Source organism: Salmo trutta, unplaced genomic scaffold (genome assembly GCF_901001165.1).
Source record: "Salmo trutta unplaced genomic scaffold, fSalTru1.1, whole genome shotgun sequence".
NCBI classification, from domain to species: domain Eukaryota; kingdom Metazoa; phylum Chordata; class Actinopteri; order Salmoniformes; family Salmonidae; genus Salmo; species Salmo trutta.
This window is the reverse complement of record NW_021822891.1, coordinates 24,073-47,579: the sequence shown is the minus strand read 5'-3', so window position 1 is coordinate 47,579 and position 23,507 is coordinate 24,073. Positions and strand designations below refer to the sequence as shown.

General features: G+C 47.5%; 1 protein-coding gene across 7 annotated transcripts in view; it reads right to left on the bottom strand.

The window, feature by feature from the left end:
• The window catches only part of LOC115186271 (FERM, ARHGEF and pleckstrin domain-containing protein 1), a gene marked incomplete at its 5' end in the record, with an annotated part of 63,799 nt that overhangs the window by 17,562 nt on the left and 22,730 nt on the right, over positions 1-23,507 (bottom strand). For 3 of the 7 annotated variants that reach the window (XM_029745945.1, XM_029745942.1, XM_029745944.1), the window contains 11 exon segments: positions 2,481-2,638; positions 3,655-3,764; positions 6,737-6,819; positions 7,078-7,167; positions 7,403-7,471; positions 7,631-7,761; positions 8,147-8,384; positions 10,805-10,886; positions 13,374-13,507; positions 14,829-14,918; positions 20,353-20,567. In XM_029745945.1, the coding sequence (XP_029601805.1) occupies positions 2,481-2,638; positions 3,655-3,764; positions 6,737-6,819; positions 7,078-7,167; positions 7,403-7,471; positions 7,631-7,761; positions 8,147-8,384; positions 10,805-10,886; positions 13,374-13,507; positions 14,829-14,918; positions 20,353-20,567 (1,400 nt within the window). 7 annotated transcript variants of the gene reach the window in all.

Here is a 23,507-nt window from a genome sequence, read left to right as displayed (position 1 = left end):
ATCAGCCTTTAACCCTTTATAGCGAGCAGGGATACTAGACCATCAGCCTTTAGCCCTTTATAGCTAGCAGGGATACTAGACCACCAGCCTTTATAGCTAGCAGGGATACTAGACCATCAGCCTTTAGCCCTTTATAGCTAGCAGGGATACTAGACCATCAGCCGTTAACCCTTTATAGCTAGCAGGGATACTAGACCATCAGCCTTTAGCCCTTTACAGCTAGCAGGGATACTAGACCATCAGCCTTTAACCCTTTATAGCTAGCAGGGACACTAGACCATCAGCCTTTAAACCTTTATAGCGAGCAGGGATACTAGACCATCAGCCTTTAACCCTTTATAGCGAGCAGGGATACTAGACCATCAGCCTTTAACCCTTTATAGCTAGCAGGGATACTAGACCACCAGCCTTTATAGCTAGCAGGGATACTAGACCATCAGCCTTTAACCCTTTATAGCTAGCAGGGATACTAGACCATCAGCCTTTAACCCTTTATAGCTAGCAGGGATACTAGACCATCAGCCTTTAACCCTTTATAGCTAGCAGGGATACTAGACCATCAGCCTTTAACCCTTTATAGCTAGCAGGGATACTAGACCACCAGCCTTTAGCCCTTTATAGCTAGCAGGGATACTAGACCATCAGCCTTTAGCCCTTTATAGCTAGCAGGGATACTAGACCATCAGCCTTTATAGCTAGCAGGGATACTAGACCATCAGCCTTTAACCCTTTATAGCTAGCAGGGATACTAGACCATCAGCCTTTAGCCCTTTATAGCTAGCAGGGATACTGGACCATCAGCCTTTAACCCTTTATAGCTAGTAGGGATACTAGACCATCAGCCTTTAGCCCTTTATAGCTAGCAGGGATACTGGACCATCAGCCTCATGTTGCTACTAAACAGTAATATTGTATCAGGTTATATCCCACCTCTCTGTAACAACCAGACAGAGACAGAGAGATGGGATAGAGACAGAGAGGTTAGACAGAGACAGAGAGGTTAGACAGAGACAGAGAGGTTAGATAGAGACAGAGAGGTGAGACAGAGACAGAGAGGTGGGGCAGGTCGGTAGAGAGGTTAGCCAGAGACAGTACTGTGGGGCAGGTCGGTAGAGAGGTTAGCCAGAGACAGTACTGTGGGGCAGGTCGGTAGAGAGGTTAGCCAGACAGTACTGTGGGGCAGGTCGGTAGAGAGGTTAGATAGACAGTACTGTGGGTCCGGTCGGTAGAGGAAACAGAGAGGTTAGCCAGAGACAGTACTGTGGGGCAGATCGGTAGAGAGGTTAGCCAGAGACAGTACTGTGGGGCAGGTCGGTAGAGAGGTTAGCCAGAGACAGTACTGTGGGGCAGGTCGGTAGAGAGGTGAGCCAGAGACAGTACTGTGGGGCAGGTCGGTAGAGAGGTGAGCCAGAGACAGTACTGTGGGGCAGGTCGGTAGAGAGGTTAGCCAGAGACAGTACTGTGGGGCAGGTCGGTAGAGAGGTTAGCCAGACAGTACTGTGGGGCAGGTCGGTAGAGAGGTTAGATAGACAGTACTGTGGGTCCGGTCGGTAGAGGAAACAGAGAGGTTAGCCAGAGACAGTACTGTGGGGCAGGTCGGTAGAGAGGTGAGCCAGAGACAGTACTGTGGGGCAGGTCGGTAGAGAGGTTAGATAGAGACAGTACTGTGGGGCTGGTCGGTAGAGAGGTTAGATAGAGACAGTACTGTGGGGCTGGTCGGTAGAGAGGTTAGATAGAGACAGTACTGTGGGGCAGGTCGGTAGAGAGGTTAGCCAGAGACAGTACTGTGGGGCAGGTTGGTAGAGAGATTAGCCAGAGACAGAGAGGTGAGCCAGAGACAGTACTGTGGGGCAGGTCGGTAGAGAGGTTAACCAGAGACAGTACTGTGGGGCAGGTCGGTAGAGAGGTTAGATAGAGACAGTACTGTGGGGCAGGTCGGTAGAGAGGTTAGCCAGAGACAGTACTGTGGGGCAGGTCGGTAGAGAGGTTAGCCAGAGACAGTACTGTGGGGCAGGTCGGTAGAGAGGTTAGCCAGAGACAGTACTGTGGGACAGGTCGGTAGAGAGGTTAGCCAGAGATAGTACTGTGGGTCCGGTCGGTAGAGAGGTTAGCCAGAGACAGAGAGATGAGCCAGAGACAGTACTGTGGCGCAGGTCGGTAGAGAGGTGAGCCAGAGACAGTACTGTGGGGCAGGTCGGTAGAGAGGTTAGCCAGAGACAGTACTGTGGGTCCGGTCGGTAGAGAGGTTAGCCAGAGACAGAGAGGTTGGAAAGAGACAGAGAGCTTAGACAGAGACAGAGAGGTTAGACAGACAGTACTGTGGGTCCGGTCGGTAGAGAGGTTAGCCAGAGACAGTACTGTGGGGCAGGTCGGTAGAGAGGTTAGCCAGAGACAGTACTGTGGGGCAGGTCGGTAGAGAGGTTAGCCAGAGACAGTACTGTGGGTCCGGTCCGGTAGAGGAAACGGAGATCGGTCGGTACCTCCACAGCCTCGCTGAAGTCCACCATGGACACGGAGGTGTTGCGATGCCAGCAGATATGAACCGTACTGTTTCCTCTCTGCGCTGCCTGACGCTCCAATGAGCTACGAGACGCACTCAACTCTTCCTCCTCCTCCTCCTCCTCCTCCTCTGGAGACTCTGAGAACAGCAGCAAGAGGAATTCATCAACAGAAACAGAGGAGAAGATATTGTTTCCCCCAGTCAGACAAGTTGAAGGGGGTTTTCTCGGAGCCTAAATAACAGAAGTGATCATGTGAATAGATGGACTCAAAGTCCATTTCACAGACTACGTTTCTATACAGTTTGGTCATGTTACATCTCATGGCGGAGACACAATGGGCAGGTAAAGACAGGTATATAATGACAGGTACATAAAGACAGGTACATAAAGACAGGTATATAATCAGGACAGGTACATAAAGACAGGTACATAAAGACAGGTATATAATCAGGACAGGTACATAAAGACAGGTATATAATCAGGACAGGTACATAAAGACAGGTATATAATCAGGACAGGTACATAAAGACAGGTACATAAAGACAGGTATATAATCAGGACAGGTACATAAAGACAGGTATATAATCAGGACAGGTACATAAAGACAGGTATATAATCAGGACAGGTACATAAAGACAGGTACATAAAGACAGGTATATAATCAGGACAGGTACATAAAGACAGGTATATAATCAGGACAGGTACATAAAGACAGGTATATAATCAGGACAGGTACATAAAGACAGGTACATAAAGACAGGTATATAATCAGGACAGGTACATAAAGACAGGTATATAATCAGGACAGGTACATAAAGACAGGTATATAATCAGGACAGGTACATAAAGACAGGTACATAAAGACAGGTATATAATAATAACAGGTACATAATAAAGGGGTAGTATGACTTACTGCGGTCTGATTGACTGGTGGACAGTAGATCAGTAGGTCTGTTACTCTGCTCTACCAGGTCTAGGGGTAGTATGACTTACTGCGGTCTGATTGACTGGTGGACAGTAGATCAGTAGGTCTGTTACTCTGCTCTACCAGGTCTAGGGGTAGTATGACTTACTGCGGTCTGATTGACTGGTGGACAGTAGATCAGTAGGTCTGTTACTCTGCTCTACCAGGTCTAGGGGTAGTATGACTTACTGCGGTCTGATTGACTGGTGGACAGTAGATCAGTAGGTCTGTTACTCTGCTCTACCAGGTCTACAGCCATTCTGATGTCCTCCATCCATTTCACCATCTCTGATAGACAGCTAGGAACAGACAGTACAGACATGGATTAGATACACAGCGAGGACCAGACATGGATTAGATACACAGCGAGGACCAGACATGGATTAGATACACAGCGAGGTACAGACATGGATTAGATACACAGCGAGGTACAGACATGGATTAGATACACAGCGAGGTACAGACAGTACAGACATGGATTAGATACACAGCGAGGACCAGACATGGATTAGATACACAGCGAGGACCAGACATGGATTAGATACACAGCGAGGTACAGACATGGATTAGATACACAGCGAGGTACAGACATGGATTAGATACACAGCGAGGTACAGACATGGATTAGATACACAGCGAGGTACAGACAGTACAGACATGGATTAGATACACAGCGAGGTACAGACATGGATTAGATACACAGCAAGGTACAGACATGGATTAGATACACAGCGAGGACCAGACATGGATTAGATACACAGCGAGGTACAGACATGGATTAGATACACAGCGAGGACCAGACATGGATTAGATACACAGCGAGGTACAGACATGGATTAGATACACAGCGAGGTACAGACATGGATTAGATACACAGCGAGGTACAGACAGTACAGACATGGATTAGATACACAGCGAGGACCAGACATGGATTAGATACACAGCGAGGTACAGACATGGATTAGATACACAGCAAGGTACAGACATGGATTAGATACACAGCGAGGTACAGACAGTACAGACATGGATTAGATACACAGCGAGGACCAGACATGGATTAGATACACAGCGAGGTACAGACATGGATTAGATACACAGCGAGGACCAGACATGGATTAGATACACAGCGAGGTACAGACAGTACAGACATGGATTAGATACACAGCGAGGACCAGACATGGATTAGATACACAGCGAGGTACAGACATGGATTAGATACACAGCAAGGTACAGACATGGATTAGATACACAGCGAGGTACAGACAGTACAGACATGGATTAGATACACAGCGAGGTACAGACATGGATTAGATACACAGCAAGGTACAGACAGTACAGACATGGATTAGATACACAGCAAGGTACAGACAGCGAGGATACCTGGAACACTAGAACACCCTAAAACACTCTAGAACACTCTAAAATACCCTAAAACACCTAGAAAACTGTAAAACACCCCAAAACATCTAGAAAACTGTATAACACCCTAAAACATCTGTAAAACACCCAGAAGACACCTAGAAAACTGTAAAACATCCAGAACACATCTAGAAAACTGTAAAACACCCTAAAACATCTAGAAAACTGTAAAACACCCTAAAACACCTAGAAAACTGTAAAACACCCTAAAACATCTAGAAAACTGTAAAACACCTAGAAAACTGTAACACCCTAAAACACCTAGAAAACTGTAAAACACCCTAAGACACCCTAAAACACCTTGAAAACTGTAAAACACCCTAAAACACCTAGAAAACTGTAAAACACCCTAAAACATCTAGAAAACTGTAAAACACCCTAAAACACCTAGAAAACTGTAAAACACCCTAAAACACCGTAAAACACCCTAAAACATCTAGAAAACTGTGAAACATCCAGAACACACCTAGAAAACTGTAAAACACCCTAAAACAGCCTAAAACATCTAGAAAACTGTAAAACATCCAGAACACATCTAGAAGACTGTAACACCCTAAAACATCTAGAAAACTGTAAAACACCCTAAAAACACCTAGAAAACTGTAAAACACCCCAAAACATCTAGAAAACTGTATAACACCCTAAAACATCTGTAAAACACCCAGAAGACACCTAGAAAACTGTAAAACATCCAGAACACATCTAGAAAACTGTAAAACACCCTAAAACATCTAGAAAACTGTAAAACACCCTAAAACACCTAGAAAACTGTAAAACACCTAGAAAACTGTAACACCCTAAAACACCTAGAAAACTGTAAAACACCCTAAGACACCCTAAAACACCTTGAAAACTGTAAAACACCCTAAAACACCTTGAAAACTGTAAAACACCCTAAAACATCTAGAAAACTGTAAAACACCCTAAAACACCTAGAAAACTGTAAAACACCCTAAAACACCGTAAAACACCCTAAAACATCTAGAAAACTGTGAAACATCCAGAACACACCTAGAAAACTGTAAAACACCCTAAAACAGCCTAAAACATCTAGAAAACTGTAAAACATCCAGAACACATCTAGAAGACTGTAACACCCTAAAACATCTAGAAAACTGTAAAACACCCTAAAAACACCTAGAAAACTGTAAAACACCCTAAAACACCCAGAAGACACCTAGAAGACTGTAAAACACCCTAAAACACCTAGAAAACTGTAAAACACCCTAAAACACCTAGAAAACTGTAAAACACCCTAAAACACCTAGAAAACTGTAAAACACCCTAAAACATCTAGAAAACTGTAAAACACCCTAAAACACCTAGAAAACTGTAAAACACCCTAAAACACCTAGAAAACTGTAAAACACCCTAAAACACCTAGAAAACTGTAAAACACCCTAAAACACCTAGAAAACTGTAAAACACCCTAAAACATCTAGAAAACTGTAAAACACCCTAAAACACCTAGAAAACTGTAAAACACCCTAAAACACCTAGAAAACTGTAAAACACCCTAAAACACCTAGAAAACTGTAAAACACCCTAAAACAGCCTAAAACATCTAGAAAACTGTAAAACATCCAGAACACATCTAGAAGACTGTAACACCCTAAAACATCTAGAAAACTGTAAAACACCCTAAAAACACCTAGAAAACTGTAAAACACCCTAAAACACCCAGAAGACACCTAGAAGAATGTAAAACACCCTAAAACATCTAGACAACTGTAAAACACCCTAAAACACCTAGAAAACTGTAAAACACCCTAAAACACCTAGAAAACTGTAAAACATCCAGAACACATCTAGAACACTGTAAAACACCCTAAAACACCTAGAACACCTTTACCTTGCTGCCACGACGACAGACTGGCGCTGACCAAACAGAGTGAAGCAATGAGGAAGTCCCCACTCATCCTCACTCTCCCTGATCTGAGGACACAGAAACGGATCAGACGAGAGACAGAACTGGACCTTTGCTTCTAATCATTTACAGCTGTATTATGTTCTCTGAAGCTAACAACATGGGGCCAGCTTCCCGGACACACATTAAACCTAATCCTGGAATAAAAAAAGCATGTTTTATGGAGATTCTCTATATATCTGGCTTTTTTAGTCCGGGATTAGACTTAATGTGTGTCCAGGAAACTGGCCCCATGTTGTTATGGTTCAGGTTCTGGAGAATCTTACTGTCATGCCGTAGAGAGGCAGCTGACCGTGAACTTTGAACTGGTTGTCTGCTGTCATACCTCTGCTGGTGTACACCAGGGAATCACTAAACTGGAGGAGAGAGAGGGAGGGAGGGAGGGAGGGAGGGAGGGAGGGAGGGAGAGAGAGAGGGAGGGAGGGAGAGAGGGAGCGAGGGAGGGAGGGAGAGAGAGGGAGCGAGGGAGGGAGGGAGGGAGGGAGAGAGGGAGGGAGGGAGGGACACAGAGAGGGATAGGGTGAGTGAGGAGCAGGAAGTAGGAAGTAATGACAGGACAGTAATGACAGGAAGTAGGAAGTAATGACGAACCAGGAAGAACATTCTCTGCTGTAGTCTTTTCCCTGAGAGCTTACTGAGACAGCCCAGTCTGATAAACTCCTGGATGGGTTACATAAACAATACACACAGAGTAAACGATGAACAACATGTCTGGAAGTTAGATACACTAAGGACAACGTGAGGATTGATGTACTACAACTTGGAATAAAATCGGCACAATAGTTGTCCGAGCAAAGCCAAGTTAAAGTGTTCTCTTACCCTGCCCGGGATAGCCAGGTCCTGGATGCCTGTCAGATCTTTCTTCAGTTCTAGAAGCTTCTGGATGTTCTCCATCTTCGTCATGGTTCCCTGAAGCTGCAGCACCATCTCTGATATATCAGCTAGGGCAGCTAGAGGAGGAGGGTTATCTCTCTAACACACACCATCTCTGATATATCAGCTAGGGCAGCTAGAGGAGGAGGGTTATCTCTCTAACACACACCATCTCTGATATATCAGCTAGGGCAGCTAGAGGAGGAGGGTTATCTCTCTGATATATCAGCTAGGGCAGCTAGAGGAGGAGGGTTATCTCTCTAACACACACCATCTCTGATATATCAGCTAGGGCAGCTAGAGGAGGAGGGTTATCTCTCTGATATATCAGCTAGGGCAGCTAGAGGAGGAGGGTTATCTCTCTGATATATCAGCTAGGGCAGCTAGAGGAGGAGGGTTATCTCTCTGATATATCAGCTAGGGCAGCTAGAGGAGCAGGGTTATCTCTCTGCTGTAACATACCTCTGCTGTCTCTGAAGTCTTGATGTGTGGGGGGGTAGTGTTTACAGAGTCTCTCCAGAATCAGTTTGTAGTGCAGCAGGCGATGCAGCGGCCGCAGCAGGAACATGTTGAGGGACAGGTAACACACCTTCTGCTGCTCAAACTCTCGACACGCCTCCTCCAGCCGCTGGGACGAACGGCACGAACGCTCCAACTCAACCAACACCTCGCCGTAGCGCTGCAGGAGGGGCGTCAACTGCTGCTGGGGGAGAGAGGAGAGGAGGTTAGGGAGAGAGGAGAGGGGTAGGTTAGGGAGAGAGGAGAGGGGAAGGTTAGGGAGAGAGGAGAGGAGAGAGGAGAGGGGTAGGTTAGGGGGAGAGGAGAGGGGTAGGTTAGGGAGAGAGGAGAGGGGAGAGGGGTAGGTTAGGTAGGAGATGTAGGGGTTAGGGAGAGAGGAGAGGGGTAGGTTCGGGAGAAGATGTAGGGGTTAGGGAGAGAGGAGAGGGGTAGGTTAGGTAGGAGATGTAGGGGTTAGGGAGAGAGGAGAGAGGAGAGGGGTAGGTTAGGTAGGAGATGTAGGGGTTAGGGAGAGAGGAGAGGGGTAGGTTAGGTAGGAGATGTAGGGGTTAGGGAGAGAGGAGAGGGGTAGGTTAGGGAGAAGATGTAAGGGTTAGGGAGAGAGGAGAGGGGAGAGGGGTAGGTTAGGGAGAGAGGAGAGGGGAAGGTTAGGGAGAGAGGAGAGGAGAGAGGAGAGGGGTAGGTTAGGGAGAGAGGAGAGAGGAGAGAGGGTAGGTTAGGGAGAGAGGAGAGGGGAAGGTTAGGGAGAGAGGAGAGGAGAGGAGAGAGGAGAGGGGTAGGTTAGGGAGAGAGGAGAGAGGAGAGGGGTAGGTTAGGGAGAGAGGAGAGGGGAGAGGGGTAGGTTAGGGAGAGAGGAGAGAGGAGAGGGGAGAGGGGTAGGTTAGGTAGGAGATGTAGGGGTTAGGGAGAGAGGAGAGGGGTAGTTTAGGTAGGAGATGTAGGGGTTAGGGAGAGAGGAGAGGGGAGAGGTGTAGGTTAGGGAGAGAGGAGAGGGTTAGGTAGGAGATGTAGGGGTTAGGGAGAGAGGAGAGGGGAGAGGGGTAGGTTAGGTAGGAGATGTAGGGGTTAGGGAGAGAGGAGAGGGGTAGGTTAGGTAGGAGATGTAGGGGTTAGGGAGAGAGGAGAGGGGAGAGGGGTAAGTTAGGTAGGAGATGTAGGGGTTAGGGAGAGAGGAGAGGGGAGAGGGGTAGGTTAGGTAGGAGATGTAGGGGTTAGGGAGAGAGGAGAGGGGTAGTTTAGGGAGAAGATGTAGGGGTTAGGGAGAGAGGAGAGGGGAGAGGGGTAGGTTAGGGAGAGAGGAGAGGGAAAGGTTAGGGAGAGAGGAGAGAGGAGAGGGGTAGGTTAGGTAGGAGATGTAGGGGTTAGGGAGAGAGGAGAGAGGAGAGGGGTAGGTTAGGTAGGAGATGTAGGGGTTAGGGAGAGAGGAGAGGGGAGAGGGGTAGGTTAGGTAGGAGATGTAGGGGTTAGGGAGAGGAGAGAGGAGAGGGGTAGGTTAGGTAGGAGATGTAGGGGTTAGGGAGAGAGGAGAGGGGTAGGTTAGGTAGGAGATGTAGGGGTTAGGGAGAGAGGAGAGGGGTAGGTTAGGTAGGAGATGTAGGGGTTAGGGAGAGAGGAGAGGGGTAGGTTAGGGAGAGAGGAGAGGGGAGAGAGGAGAGGTGTAGGTTAGGGAGAGAGGAGAGAGGGGTGGGTTAGGTAGGAGATGTAGGGGTTAGGGAGAGAGGAGAGAGGAGAGGTGTAGGTTAGGGAGAGAGGAGAGAGAGGGGTGGGTTAGGTAGGAGATGTAGGGGTTAGGGAGAGAGGAGAGGGGTAGGTTAGGTAGGAGATGTAGGGGTTAGGGAGAGAGGAGAGGGGAGAGGGGTAGGTTAGGTAGGAGATGTAGGGGTTAGGGAGAGAGGAGAGGGGTAGGTTAGGGAGAAGATGTAGGGGTTAGGGAGAGAGGAGAGGGGAGAGGGGTAGGTTAGGTAGGAGATGTAGGGGTTAGGGAGAGAGGAGAGAGGAGAGGGGTAGGTTAGGTAGGAGATGTAGGGGTTAGGGAGAGAGGAGAGAGGTAGGTTAGGTAGGAGATGTAGGGGTTAGGGAGAGAGGAGAGGGGTAGTTTAGGGAGAAGATGTAGGGGTTAGGGAGAGAGGAGAGGGGAGAGGGGTAGGTTAGGTAGGAGATGTAGGGGTTAGGGAGAGAGGAGAGAGGAGAGGGGTAGGTTAGGTAGGAGATGTAGGGGTTAGGGAGAGAAGAGAGGGGAGAGGGGTAGGTTAGGTAGGAGATGTAGGGGTTAGGGAGAGGAGAGAGGAGAGGGGTAGGTTAGGTAGGAGATGTAGGGGTTAGGGAGAGAGGAGAGGGGAGAGGGGTAGGTTAGGTAGGAGATGTAGGGGTTAGGGAGAGAGGAGAGAGGAGAGGGGTAGGTTAGGTAGGAGATGTAGGGGTTAGGGAGAGAGGAGAGGGGTAGGTTAGGTAGGAGATGTAGGGGTTAGGGAGAGAGGAGAGGGGTAGGAGGTGTAGGGGTTAGGGAGAGAGGAGAGGGGTAGGTTAGATAGGAGATGTAGAGGTTCAGCACGTCTCTGAGGACGTGCTGAAGGGCAGGAGCGATATCCACATGTACTGTACCTTTAACCCCTGAACGTTCTTCAGCAGGACGTCACCGACACGCTGGTAGTCTCCTTTAATGTGGGCGTTGGACCGGCCCTCCCTGGAGACAGAAATCAACATGGTTACCTGCTTCTCAGGCTAACCCTACAGGAGACAGACCAGTTACCTGCTTCTCAGGCTAACCCTGCAGGAGACAGACCAGTTACCTGCTTCTCAGGCTAACCCTGCAGGAGACAGACCAGTTACCTGCTTCTCAGCCAAACCCTACAGGAGACAGACCAGTTACCTGCTTCTCAGGCTAACCCTGCAGGAGACAGACCAGTTACCTGCTTCTCAGGCTAACCCTGCAGGAGACAGACCAGTTACCTGCTTCTCAGGCTAACCCTGCAGGAGACAGACCAGTTACCTGCTTCTCAGCCTAACCCTGCAGGAGACAGACCAGTTACCTGCTTCTCAGCCTAACCCTGCAGGAGACAGACCAGTTACCTGCTTCTCAGGCTAACCCTGCAGGAAAGACAGACCAGTTTTCACCCCCTCTCTCTCTCAGTGACACCAATCATTCAGTAACCCATCTGTCCATCTCTCTCAGTGACACCACTCATTCAGTAACCAATCTGTCCATCTCTCTCAGTGACACCACTCATTCAGTACCCCATCTGTCCATCTCTCTCAGTGAAACCACATTGCAACAGCTGAGCAGCATCAATCCCCAGGAGAAGATCAAACCCTTCCTGTGATTGGTTGAGAGAGTTTAGACGCTGTTGACTGCATTCCTGAGGTTCTCCAGCCCACGTGGAGACGTGCCACATGTAGCGACTACAGAACACTGAACGACTCGCTGTAGTTACACAGTTCAGCCAGCAGATGGGGCAGTATTCACCAGGTCTGTCCTCTCAGTATTCACCAGGTCTGTCCTCTCAGAGGAGCAGTATTCACCAGGTCTGTCCTCTCAGTGGAGCAGTATTCACCAGGTCTGTCTTCTCAGTATTCACCAGGTCTGTCCTCTCAGTATTCACCAGGTCTGTCCTCTCAGTGGAGCAGTATTCACCAGGTCTGTCCTCTCAGTGGAGCAGTATTCACCAGGTCTGTCCTCTCAGAGGAGCAGTATTCACCAGGTCTGTCCTCTCAGTGGAGCAGTATTCACCAGGTCTGTCCTCTCAGTGGAGCAGTATTCACCAGGTCTGTCCTCTCAGTGGAGCAGTATTCACCAGGTCTGTCCTCTCAGTGGAGCAGTATTCACCAGGTCTGTCCTCTCAGAGGAGCAGTATTCACCAGGTCTGTCCTCTCAGTGGAGCAGTATTCACCAGGTCTGTCCTCTCAGTATTCACCAGGTCTGTCCTCTCAGAGGAGCAGTATTCACCAGGGTCTCTGATGGGTCGTCCTCCAGGGTCTCTGATTGGTCGTCCACCAGGGTCTCTGACGGGTCTCTGACGGGTCGTCCACCAGGGTCTCTGACGGGTCGTCCACCAGGGTCTCTGACGGGTCGTCCACCAGGGTCTCTGATTGGTCGTCCACCAGGGTCTCTGACGGGTCGTCCACCAGGGTCTCTGACGGGTCGTCCACCAGGGTCTCTGACGGGTCGTCCACCAGGGTCTCTGACGGGTCGTCCCCCAGGGTTCGTCCACCAGGGTCTCTGACGGGTCGTCCACCAGGGTCTCTGATGGGTCGTCCACCAGGGTCTCTGATGGGTCTCTGATGGGTCGTCCTCCAGGGTCTCTGACGGGTCGTCCCCCATCTGATTGGTCGTCCACCAGGGTCTCTGACGGGTCGTCCTCCAGGGTCTCTGACGGGTCGTCCCCCAGGGTCTCTGACGGGTCGTCCACCAGGGTCTCTGACGGGTCTCTGATGGGTCGTCCTCCAGGGTCTCTGACGGGTCGTCCCCCATCTGATGGGTCGTCCACCAGGGTCTCTGATGGGTCTCTGACGGGTCGTCCACCAGGGTCTCTGATGGGTCGTCCACCAGGGTCTCTGACGGGTCGTCCACCAGGGTCTCTGATGGGTCGTCCACCAGGGTCTCTGATGGGTCTCTGATGGGTCGTCCTCCAGGGTCTCTGACGGGTCGTCCCCCATCTGATTTGTCGTCCACCAGGGTCTCTGACGGGTCGTCCTCCAGGGTCTCTGACGGGTCGTCCCCCAGGGTCTCTGACGGGTCGTCCACCAGGGTCTCTGACGGGTCGTCCCCCAGGGTCTCTGACGGGTCTCTGATGGGTTGTCCTCCAGGGTCTCTGACGGGTCGTCCCCCATCTGATGGGTCGTCCACCAGGGTCTCTGATGGGTCTCTGACGGGTCGTCCACCAGGGTCTCTGATGGGTCGTCCACCAGGGTCTCTGACGGGTCGTCCACCAGGGTCTCTGACGGGTCGTCCACCAGGGTCGTCCCCCATCTGATGGGTCGTCCACCAGGGTCTCTGATGGGTCATCCCCCAGGGTCTCTGATGGGTCGTCCACCATCTGATGATGATCCGTCCTGTATGACCGGCTGCTGTAGTTACTCACTGAGTGACTGAAGACACACACACACACACACACACACACACACACACACACACACACACACACACACACACACACACACACACTCTCCTCACCATTGCTGCAGCCTCTGCTCCACCTCCTTGAGGAAGGCCTGGTGGAACTGATAGACTGGATCGTAGTTGGTGTTGATCAGAGTCCTCACTGAGTCTGGCAGGACTTCCTGTTTACCCAGCACCGCCTGGAACGACTGGGACACAATACAGCTGTTAGACTTCCTCTTTACCCAGCACAGCCTGGAACGACTGGGACACAATACAGCTGTTAGACTTCCTCTTTACCCAGCACAGCCTGGAACGACTGGGAGACAATACAGCTGTTAGACTTCCTCTTTACCCAGCACCGCCTAGAACGACTGGGACACAATACAGCTGTTAGACTTCCTCTTTACCCAGCACCGCCTGGAACGACTGGGACACAATACAGCTGTTAGACTTCCTCTTTACCCAGCACAGCCTGGAACGACTGGGACACAACACAGCTGTTAGACTTCCTCTTTACCCAGCACCGCCTGGAACGACTGGGACACAATACAATACAGCTGTTAGACTTCCTCTTTACCCAGCACAGCCTGGAACGAACGGCTGGCTGGCTGGTGATAGAAGACAGTGGTGGGCTGGCTATGCTGGGGAAGGGAGAGACCAAGGCAAACTCCAACCAGCTGTATAGGTAGTGTAGCTGATTACTATACCAGCTGTATAGGTAGTGTAGCTGATTACTATACCAGCTGTATAGGTAGTGTAGCTGATTACTATACCAGCTGTATAGCGTAGTGTAGCTGATTACTATACCAGCTGTATAGGTAGTGTAGCTGATTACTATACCAGCTGTATAGCGTAGTGTAGCTGATTACTATACCAGCTGTATAGGTAGTGTAGCTGATTACTATACCAGCTGTATAGGTAGTGTAGCTGATTACTATACCAGCTGTATAGGTAGTGCAGCTGATTACTATATACCAGCTGTATAGGTAGTGTAGCTGATTACTATACCAGCTGTATAGGTAGTGTAGCTGATTACTATACCAGCTGTATAGGTAGTGCAGCTGATTACTATACCAGCTGTATAGGTAGTGCAGCTGATTACTATACCAGCTGTATAGGTAGTGCAGCTGATTACTATACCAGCTGTATAGGTAGTGCAGCTGATTACTATACCAGCTGTATAGGTAGTGTAGCTGATTACCAGCTGGGGGGTCTACAGGACAACAGACTGTAGCCGACCGCTCACTGTACTGACATACTGATTACTGATTACTGTATAGGTACACGCTGATTACTGCTGATCTAAAGACAGTCATTTACGGTTAATACTAGTATTACCACGGTTATTACTAGTCTTACCACAGTTATTACTAGTCTTACCACAGTTATTACTAGTCTTACCACAGTTATTACTAGTCTTACCACAGTTATTACTAGTCTTACCACAGTTATTACTAGTCTTACCACAGTTATTACTAGTCTTACCACGGATATAACTAGTCTTACCACGGATATAACTAGTCTTACCACGGTTATAACTGCCAGGTCCTTCTGAAAGGTTCTCTCTGTGGTGAGAAGCTCCTTGGCGATGAAGTAGGCCTCGTCAGTCGGGAACTTCTGGAAGAAAGAGATGAGATGTAATAATAATAATAATAATAATAATAATAATAATAATAGTAATAATAATAATAATAATAATAATAATAATAATAATAGTAATAGTAATAGTAATAATAATAGTAATAATAATAATAGTAATAATAATAATAATAATAATAGTAATAGTAATAATAATAATAGTAATAATAATAATAATAATAATAATAGTAATAGTAATAATAATAATAGTAATAATAATAATAATAATAGTAATAATAATAATAATAATAATAATAATAATAATAATAATAGTAATAGTAATAATAATAATAGTAATAATAATAATAATAATAGTAATAATAATAATAATAATAATAATAATAATAGTAATAATAGTAATAATAATAATAATAATAATAATAGTAATAATAATAATAGTAATAATAATAATAATAATAGTAATAATAATAATAATAATAATAATAAGTGAAGAGAGTTATTTTAAGAGATTGGAGAGCTCTTCACGGTGCTGAAAGGACAGCCCCAGGATCGGACAACGATAATAATAATAATAATAATAATAATAATAATAGTGCTGAAAGGACAGCCCCAGGATCGGACAACGATAATAATAATAATAATAATAATAATAATAATAATAAGTGCTGAAAGGACAGCCCCAGGATCGGACAACGATAATAATAATAATAATAATAATAATAATAATAGTGCTGAAAGGACAGCCCCAGGATCGGACAACGATAATAATAATAATAATAATAATAATAATAGTGCTGAAAGGACAGCCCCAGGATCGGGCAACGATAATAATAATAATAATAATAATAATAATAATAATAATAATAATAGTGCTGAAAGGACAGCCCCAGGATCGGACAACGATAATAATAATAATAATAATAATAATAGTAATAATAATAATAATAATAATAGTAATAATAATAATAGTGCTGAAAGGACAGCCCCAGGATCGGACAACGATAATAATAATAATAATAATAATAATAATAATAATAATAATAGTGCTGAAAGGACAGCCCCAGGATCGGACAACGATAATAATAATAATAATAATAATAATAATGTGCTGAAAGGACAGCCCCAGGATCGGACAACGATAATAATAATAATAATAATAATAATAATAATAATAATAATAGTGCTGAAAGGACAGCCCCAGGATCGGACAACGATGTTAAAGAAGTTGAACAAACTTGTGGTGCTGAAGGATAGCTGAGGGATAGCTGAAGGATAGCTGAAGGATAGCTGAGGGATAGCTGAAGGATAGCTGAAGGATAGCTGAAGGATAGCTGAAGGATAGATGAGAGATAGCTGAAGGATAGCTGAAGGAGAGCTAAAGGAGAGCTGAAGGAGAGCTGAAGGATAGCTGAAGGATAGCTGAAGGATAGCTGAGGGATAGCTGAGGGATAGCTGAAGGATAGCTGAGGGATAGCTGAGGGATAGCTGAGGGATAGCTGAAGGATAGCTGAAGGATAGCTGAAGGATAGCTGAGGGATAGCTGAAGGATAGCTGAAGGATAGCTGAGGGATAGCTGAAGGATAGCTGAGGGATAGCTGAAGGATAGCTGAAGGATAGATGAGAGATAGCTGAAGGAGAGCTGAAGGAGAGCTGAAGGATAGCTGAAGGATAGCTGAAGGATAGCTGAGGGATAGCTGAGGGATAGCTGAGGGATAGCTGAGGGATAGCTGAAGGATAGCTGAAGGATAGCTGAAGGATAGCTGAGGGATAGCTGAAGGATAGCTGAAGGAGAGCTGAAGGAGAGCTGAAGGATAGCTGAAGGATAGCTGAAGGATAGCTGAGGGATAGCTGAAGGAGAGCTGAAGGATAGCTGAAGGATAGCTGAAGGATAGCTGAAGGATAGCTGAAGGATAGCTGAAGGATAGCTGAGGGATAGCTGAGGGATAGCTGAAGGATAGCTGAAGGATAGCTGAAGGATAGCTGAAGGATAGCTGAAGGATAGCTGAAGGATAGCTGAGGGATAGCTGAAGGATAGCTGAAGGATAGCTGAAGGATAGCTGAGGGATAGCTGAGGGATAGCTGAGGGATAGCTGAAGGATAGCTGAAAGATAGCTGAAGGAGAGCTGAAGGAGAGCTGAAGGATAGCTGAAGGATAGCTGAGGGATAGCTGAAGGATAGCTGAGGGATAGCTGAAGGATAGCTGAAGGATAGCTGAGGGATAGCTGAAGGATAGCTGAGGGATAGCTGAAGGATAGCTGAAGGATAGCTGAAGGATAGCTGAGGGATAGCTGAGGGATAGCTGAAGGATAGCTGAAGGATAGCTGAAGGATAGCTGAGGGATAGCTGAAGGATAGCTGAGGGATAGCTGAAGGATAGCTGAGGGATAGCTGAGGGATAGCTGAAGGATAGCTGAAGGATAGCTGAGGGATAGCTGAGGGATAGCTGAAGGATAGCTGAAGGATAGCTGAAGGATAGCTGAAGGATAGCTGAAGCATAGCTGAAGGATAGCTGAAGGATAGCTGAAGGATAGCTGAAGGATAGCTGAAGGATAGCTGAGGGATAGCTGAAGGATAGCTGAGGGATAGCTGAGGGATAGCTGAAGGATAGCTGAAGGAGAGCTGAAGGAGAGCTGAAGGATAGCTGAAGGAGAGCTGAAGGATAGCTGAAGGAGAGCTGAAGGAGAGCTGAGGGATAGCTGAAGGATAGCTGAAGGATAGCTGAAGGATAGCTGAAGGATAGCTGAGGGATAGCTGAAGGATAGCTGAAGTATAGCTGAAGGATAGCTGAAGGATAGCTGAAGCATAGCTGAAGCATAGCTGAAGGATAGCTGAAGGATAGCTGAAGGATAGCTGAGGGATAGCTGAAGGATAGCTGAAGGAGAGCTGAGGGATAGCTGAAGGATAGCTGAAGGATAGCTGAAGGAGAGCTGAAGGATAGCTGAAGGATAGCTGAAGGAGAGCTGAAGGAGAGCTGAAGGAGAGCTGAAGGATAGCTGAAGGAGAGCTGAAGGAGAGCTGAAGGAGAGCTGAAGGAGAGCTGAAGGATAGATGAGAGATAGCTGAAGGATAGCTGAAGGATAGCTGAAGGAGAGCTGAAGGAGAGCTGAAGGATAGCTGAAGGATAGCTGAAGGACAGCTGAAGGATAGCTGAAGTATAGCTGAAGGATAGCTAAAGGATAGCTGAAGGATAGCTGAAGGATAGCTGAAGGATAGCTAAAGGATAGCTAAAGTATAGCTAAAGGATAGCTGAAGGATAGCTGAAGGAGAGCTGAAGGATAGCTAAAGGATAGCTGAAGGATAGCTGAAGGAGAGCTGAAGGATAGCTGAAGTATAGCTGAGGGATAGCTGAAGGATAGCTGAAGGATAGCTGAGGGATAGCTGAGGGATAGCTGAAGGATAGCTGAAATGTAGCTAAAGGATAGCTGAAGGATAGCTGAGGGATAGATGAGAGATAGCTGAAGGATAGCTAAAGGAGAGCTGAAGGAGAGCTGAAGGATAGCTGAAGGATAGCTGAAGGATAGCTGAAGGATAGCTGAGGGATAGATGAGAGATAGCTGAAGGAGAGCTGAAGGATAGCTGAAGGATAGCTGAAGGATAGCTGAAGGATAGCTGAAGGATAGCTGAAGGATAGCTGAGGGATAGATGAGGGATAGATGAGAGATAGATGAGAGATAGCTAAAGGAGAGCTGAAGGAGAGCTGAAGGAGAGCTGAAGTATAGCTGAGGGATAGATGAGAGATAGCTAAAGGACAGCTGAAGGACAGATGAGAGATAGCTAAAGGAGAGCTAAAGTATAGCTAAAGTATAGCTAAAGGATAGCTGAAGGACCTATGACTACGTAGTATACAGTAGATATTGGTAGACTATAGTCTAATAGACTACGTAGTATACAGTAGATATTGGTAGACTATAGTCTAATAGACTACGTAGTATACAGTAGATATTGGTAGACTATAGTCTAATAGACTACGACTACGTAGTATACAGTAGATATTGGTAGACTATAGTCTAATACGACTACGTAGTATACAGTAGATATTGGTAGGCTATAGTCTAATATGACTACGTAGTATACAGTAGATATTGGTAGGCTATAGTCTAATACGACTACGTAGTATACAGTAGATATTGGTAGACTATAGTCTAATATGACTACGTAGTATACAGTAGATATGGATAGGCTATAGTCTAATAGACTACGTAGTATACAGTAGATATTGGTAGGCTATAGTCTAATAGACTACGTAGTATACAGTAGATATTGGTAGACTATAGTCTAATATGACTACGTAGTATACAGTAGATATTGGTAGACTATAGTCTAATAGACCTACGACTACGTAGTATACAGTAGATATTGGTAGACTATAGTCTAATAGACTACGTAGTATACAGTAGATATTGGTAGGCTATAGTCTAATATGACTACGTAGTATACAGTAGGTATTGGTAGACTATAGTCTAATAGACTACGTAGTATACAGTAGATATTGGTAGACTATAGTCTAATAGACCTACGACTACGTAGTATACAGTAGATATTGGTAGACTATAGTCTAATAGACTACGTAGTATACAGTAGATATTGGTAGACTATAGTCTAATAGACTACGTAGTATACAGTAGATATTGGTAGACTATAGTCTAATAGACTACGTAGTATACAGTAGATATTGGTAGGCTATAGTCTAATAGACCTACGACTACGTAGTATACAGTAGGTATTGGTAGGCTATAGTCTAATAGACTACGTAGTATACAGTAGATATTGGTAGGCTATAGTCTAATACGACTACGTAGTATACAGTAGATATAGAGGGATACCACAGTTCCTACCAGACTCTCACTAGCCTGGTAAAGAGGGAGGATAACACAGTTCCTTACAGACTCTCACTAGCCTGGTAAAGAGGGACGATAACACAGTTCCTACCAGACTCTCACTAGCCTGGTAAAGAGGGAGGATAACACAGTTCCTTACAGACTCTCACTAGCCTGGTAAAGAGAGAGGATAACACAGTTCCTTAGACTCTCACTAGCCTGGTAAAGAGGGAGGATAACACAGTTCCTACCAGACTCTCACTAGCCTGGTAAAGAGGGAGGATAACACAGTTCCTTACAGACTCTCACTAGCCTGGTAAAGAGAGAGGATAACACAGTTCCTTACAGACTCTCACTAGCCTGGTAAAGAGGGAGGATAACACAGTTCCTTACAGACTCTCACTAGCCTGGTAAAGAGAGAGGATAACACAGTTCCTTAGACTCTCACTAGCCTGGTAAAGAGGGAGGATAACACAGTTCCTACCAGACTCTCACTAGCCTGGTAAAGAGGGATAACACAGCTCTAACAGAGTAGAACAGGACTGTCCTCTGGGCTGGATCGCTGGGGACATGTCCTTCCCCTTCCTCCAATCTCTCCTTCTCCTCTCTCCCTCCCTCCCTCCCTGAAAGACAAACCTTCCTCCGAACCTCGTCCTCGTCATCCGTGCGGACGTAGCCAGCGTCGGTGAACAGGGGGGATGAGAGGGGGGAGGAATGGGCGTTGAAGGGCGAGGGCTGGTGCATGTTGGGTCTCTGACCCGGGCCGAGGGGAAAGGCTTTCTGCCCGTTCAGCACCACTGAAGGGTTGGCCAAGGCGGAGTCCGAGAGATCAGAGATGCCTGAGATCACACCTGGAAGAGAGGAGAGGACAGGAAGCAGTCAGAGCTGCCTGAGATCACACCTGGAAGAGAGGAGGGGACAGGAAGCAGTCAGAGCAGCCTGAGATCACACCTGGAAGAGAGGAGGGGACAGGAAGCAGTCAGAGCTGCCTGAGATCACACCTGGAAGAGAGGAGGGGACAGGAAGCAGTCAGAGCTGCCTGAGATCACACCTGGAAGAGAGGAGGGGACAGGAAGCAGTCAGAGCAGCCTGAGATCACACCTGGAAGAGAGGAGGGGACAGGAAGCAGTCAGAGCTGCCTGAGATCACACCTGGAAGAGAGGAGGGGACAGGAAGCAGTCAGAGCTGCCTGAGATCACACCTGGAAGAGAGGAGGGGACAGGAAGCAGTCAGAGCTGCCTGAGATCACACCTGGAAGAGAGGAGGGGACAGGAAGCAGTCAGAGCAGCCTGAGATCACACCTGGAAGAGAGGAGGGGACAGGAAGCAGTCAGAGCAGCCTGAGATCACACCTGGAAGAGAGGAGGGGACAGGAAGCAGTCAGAACTGCCTGAGATCACACCTGGAAGAGAGGAGGGGACAGGAAGCAGTCAGAGCTGCCTGAGATCACACCTGGAAGAGAGGAGGGGACAGGAAGCAGTCAGAGCTGCCTGAGATCACACCTGGAAGAGAGGAGGGGACAGGAAGCAGTCAGAGCAGCCTGAGATCACACCTGGAAGAGAGGAGGGGACAGGAACGAGTCAGAGCAGCCTGAGATCACACCTGGAAGAGAGGAGGGGACAGGAAGCAGTCAGAGCTGCCTGAGATCACACCTGGAAGAGAGGAGAGGACAGGAAGCAGTCAGAGCTGCCTGAGATCACACCTGGAAGAGAGGAGGGGACAGGAAGCAGTCAGAGCAGCCTGAGATCACACCTGGAAGAGAGGAGGGGACAGGAAGCAGTCAGAGCTGCCTGAGATCACACCTGGAAGAGAGGAGGGGACAGGAAGCAGTCAGAGCTGCCTGAGATCACACCTGGAAGAGAGGAGGGGACAGGAAGCAGTCAGAGCTGCCTGAGATCACACCTGGAAGAGAGGAGGGGACAGGAAGCAGTCAGAGCTGCCTGAGATCACACCTGGAAGAGAGGAGGGGACAGGAAGCAGTCAGAGCTGCCTGAGATCACACCTGGAAGAGAGGAGGGGACAGGAAGCAGTCAGAGCTGCCTGAGATCACACCTGGAAGAGAGGAGGGGACAGGAAGCAGTCAGAGCTGCCTGAGATCACACCTGGAAGAGAGGAGGGGACAGGAAGCAGTCAGAGCAGCCTGAGATCACACCTGGAAGAGAGGAGGGGACAGGAAGCAGTCAGAGCTGCCTGAGATCACACCTGGAAGAGAGGAGGGGACAGGAAGCAGTCAGAGCTGCCTGAGATCACACCTGGAAGAGAGGAGGGGACAGGAAGCAGTCAGAGCTGCCTGAGATCACACCCGGAAGAGAGGAGGGGACAGGAAGCAGTCAGAGCTGCCTGAGATCACACCCGGAAGAGAGGAGGGGACAGGAAGCAGTCAGAGCTGCCTGAGATCACACCCGGAAGAGAGGAGGGGACAGGAAGCAGTCAGAGCTGCCTGAGATCACACCCGGAAGAGAGGAGGGGACAGGAAGCAGTCAGAGCTGCCTGAGATCACACCCGGAAGAGAGGAGGGGACAGGAAGCATTCAGAGCAGCCTGAGATCACACCCGGAAGAGAGGAGGGGACAGGAAGCAGTCAGAGCAGCCTGAGATCACACCTGGAAGAGAGGAGAGGACAGGAACGAGTCAGAGCTGCCTGAGATCACACCTGGAAGAGAGGAGGGGACAGGAAGCAGTCAGAGCTGCCTGAGATCACACCTGGAAGAGAGGAGAGGACAGGAAGCAGTCAGAGCAGCCTGAGATCACACCTGGAAGAGAGGAGGGGACAGGAAGCAGTCAGAGATGCCTGAGATCACACCTGGAAGAGAGGAGAGGACAGGAACGAGTCAGAGCTGCCTGAGATCACACCTGGAAGAGAGGAGAGGAGAGGAGAGGAGAGGAGAGGAGAGGAGAGGAACAGGTACTGCCATTACGTCTAACTGAGGCTTTTTCAGTCTTGACAAAACATTATCATCATGCAGCCAGAATGGCAACACACTTCGAGGAAAGAACAATCTCAGAGGAAATGAAAGTTGAAAAGGTTCAATGTAAAGGGCCCAGTTGAATGTAAAGTCCTGTAAAGGGCCCAGTTGAATGTAAAGTCCTGTAAAGGGCCCAGTTGAATGTAAAGTCCTGTAAAGGGCCCAGTTGAATGTAAAGTCCTGTAAAGGGCCCAGTTGAATGTAAAGTCCTGTAAAGGGCCCAGTTGAATGTAAAGTCCTGTAAAGGGCCCAGTTGAATGTAAAGTCCTGTAAAGGGCCCAGTTGAATGTAAAGTAATGTAAAGGGCCCAGTTGAATGTAAAGTCCTGTAAAGGGCCCAGTTGAATGTAAAGTCATGTAAAGGGCCCAGTTGAATGTAAAGTACTGTAAAGGGCCCAGTTGAATGTAAAGTCCTGTAAAGGGCCCAGTTGAATGTAAAGTACTGTAAAGGGCCCAGTTGAATGTAAAGTAATGTAAAGGGCCCAGTTGAATGTAAAGTCCTGTAAAGGGCCCAGTTGAATGTAAAGTCCTGTAAAGGGCCCAGTTGAATGTAAAGTCCTGTAAAGGGCCCAGTTGAATGTAAAGTCCTGTAAAGGGCCCAGTTGAATGTAAAGTAATGTAAAGGGCCCAGTTGAATGTAAAGTAATGTAAAGGGCCCAGTTGAATGTAAAGTCCTGTAAAGGGCCCAGTTGAATGTAAAGTACTGTAAAGGGCCCAGTTGAATGTAAAGTCATGTAAAGGGCCCAGTTGAATGTAAAGTCATGTAAAGGGCCCAGTTGAATGTAAGGTACTGTAAAGGGCCCAGTTGAATGTAAAGTAATGTAAAGG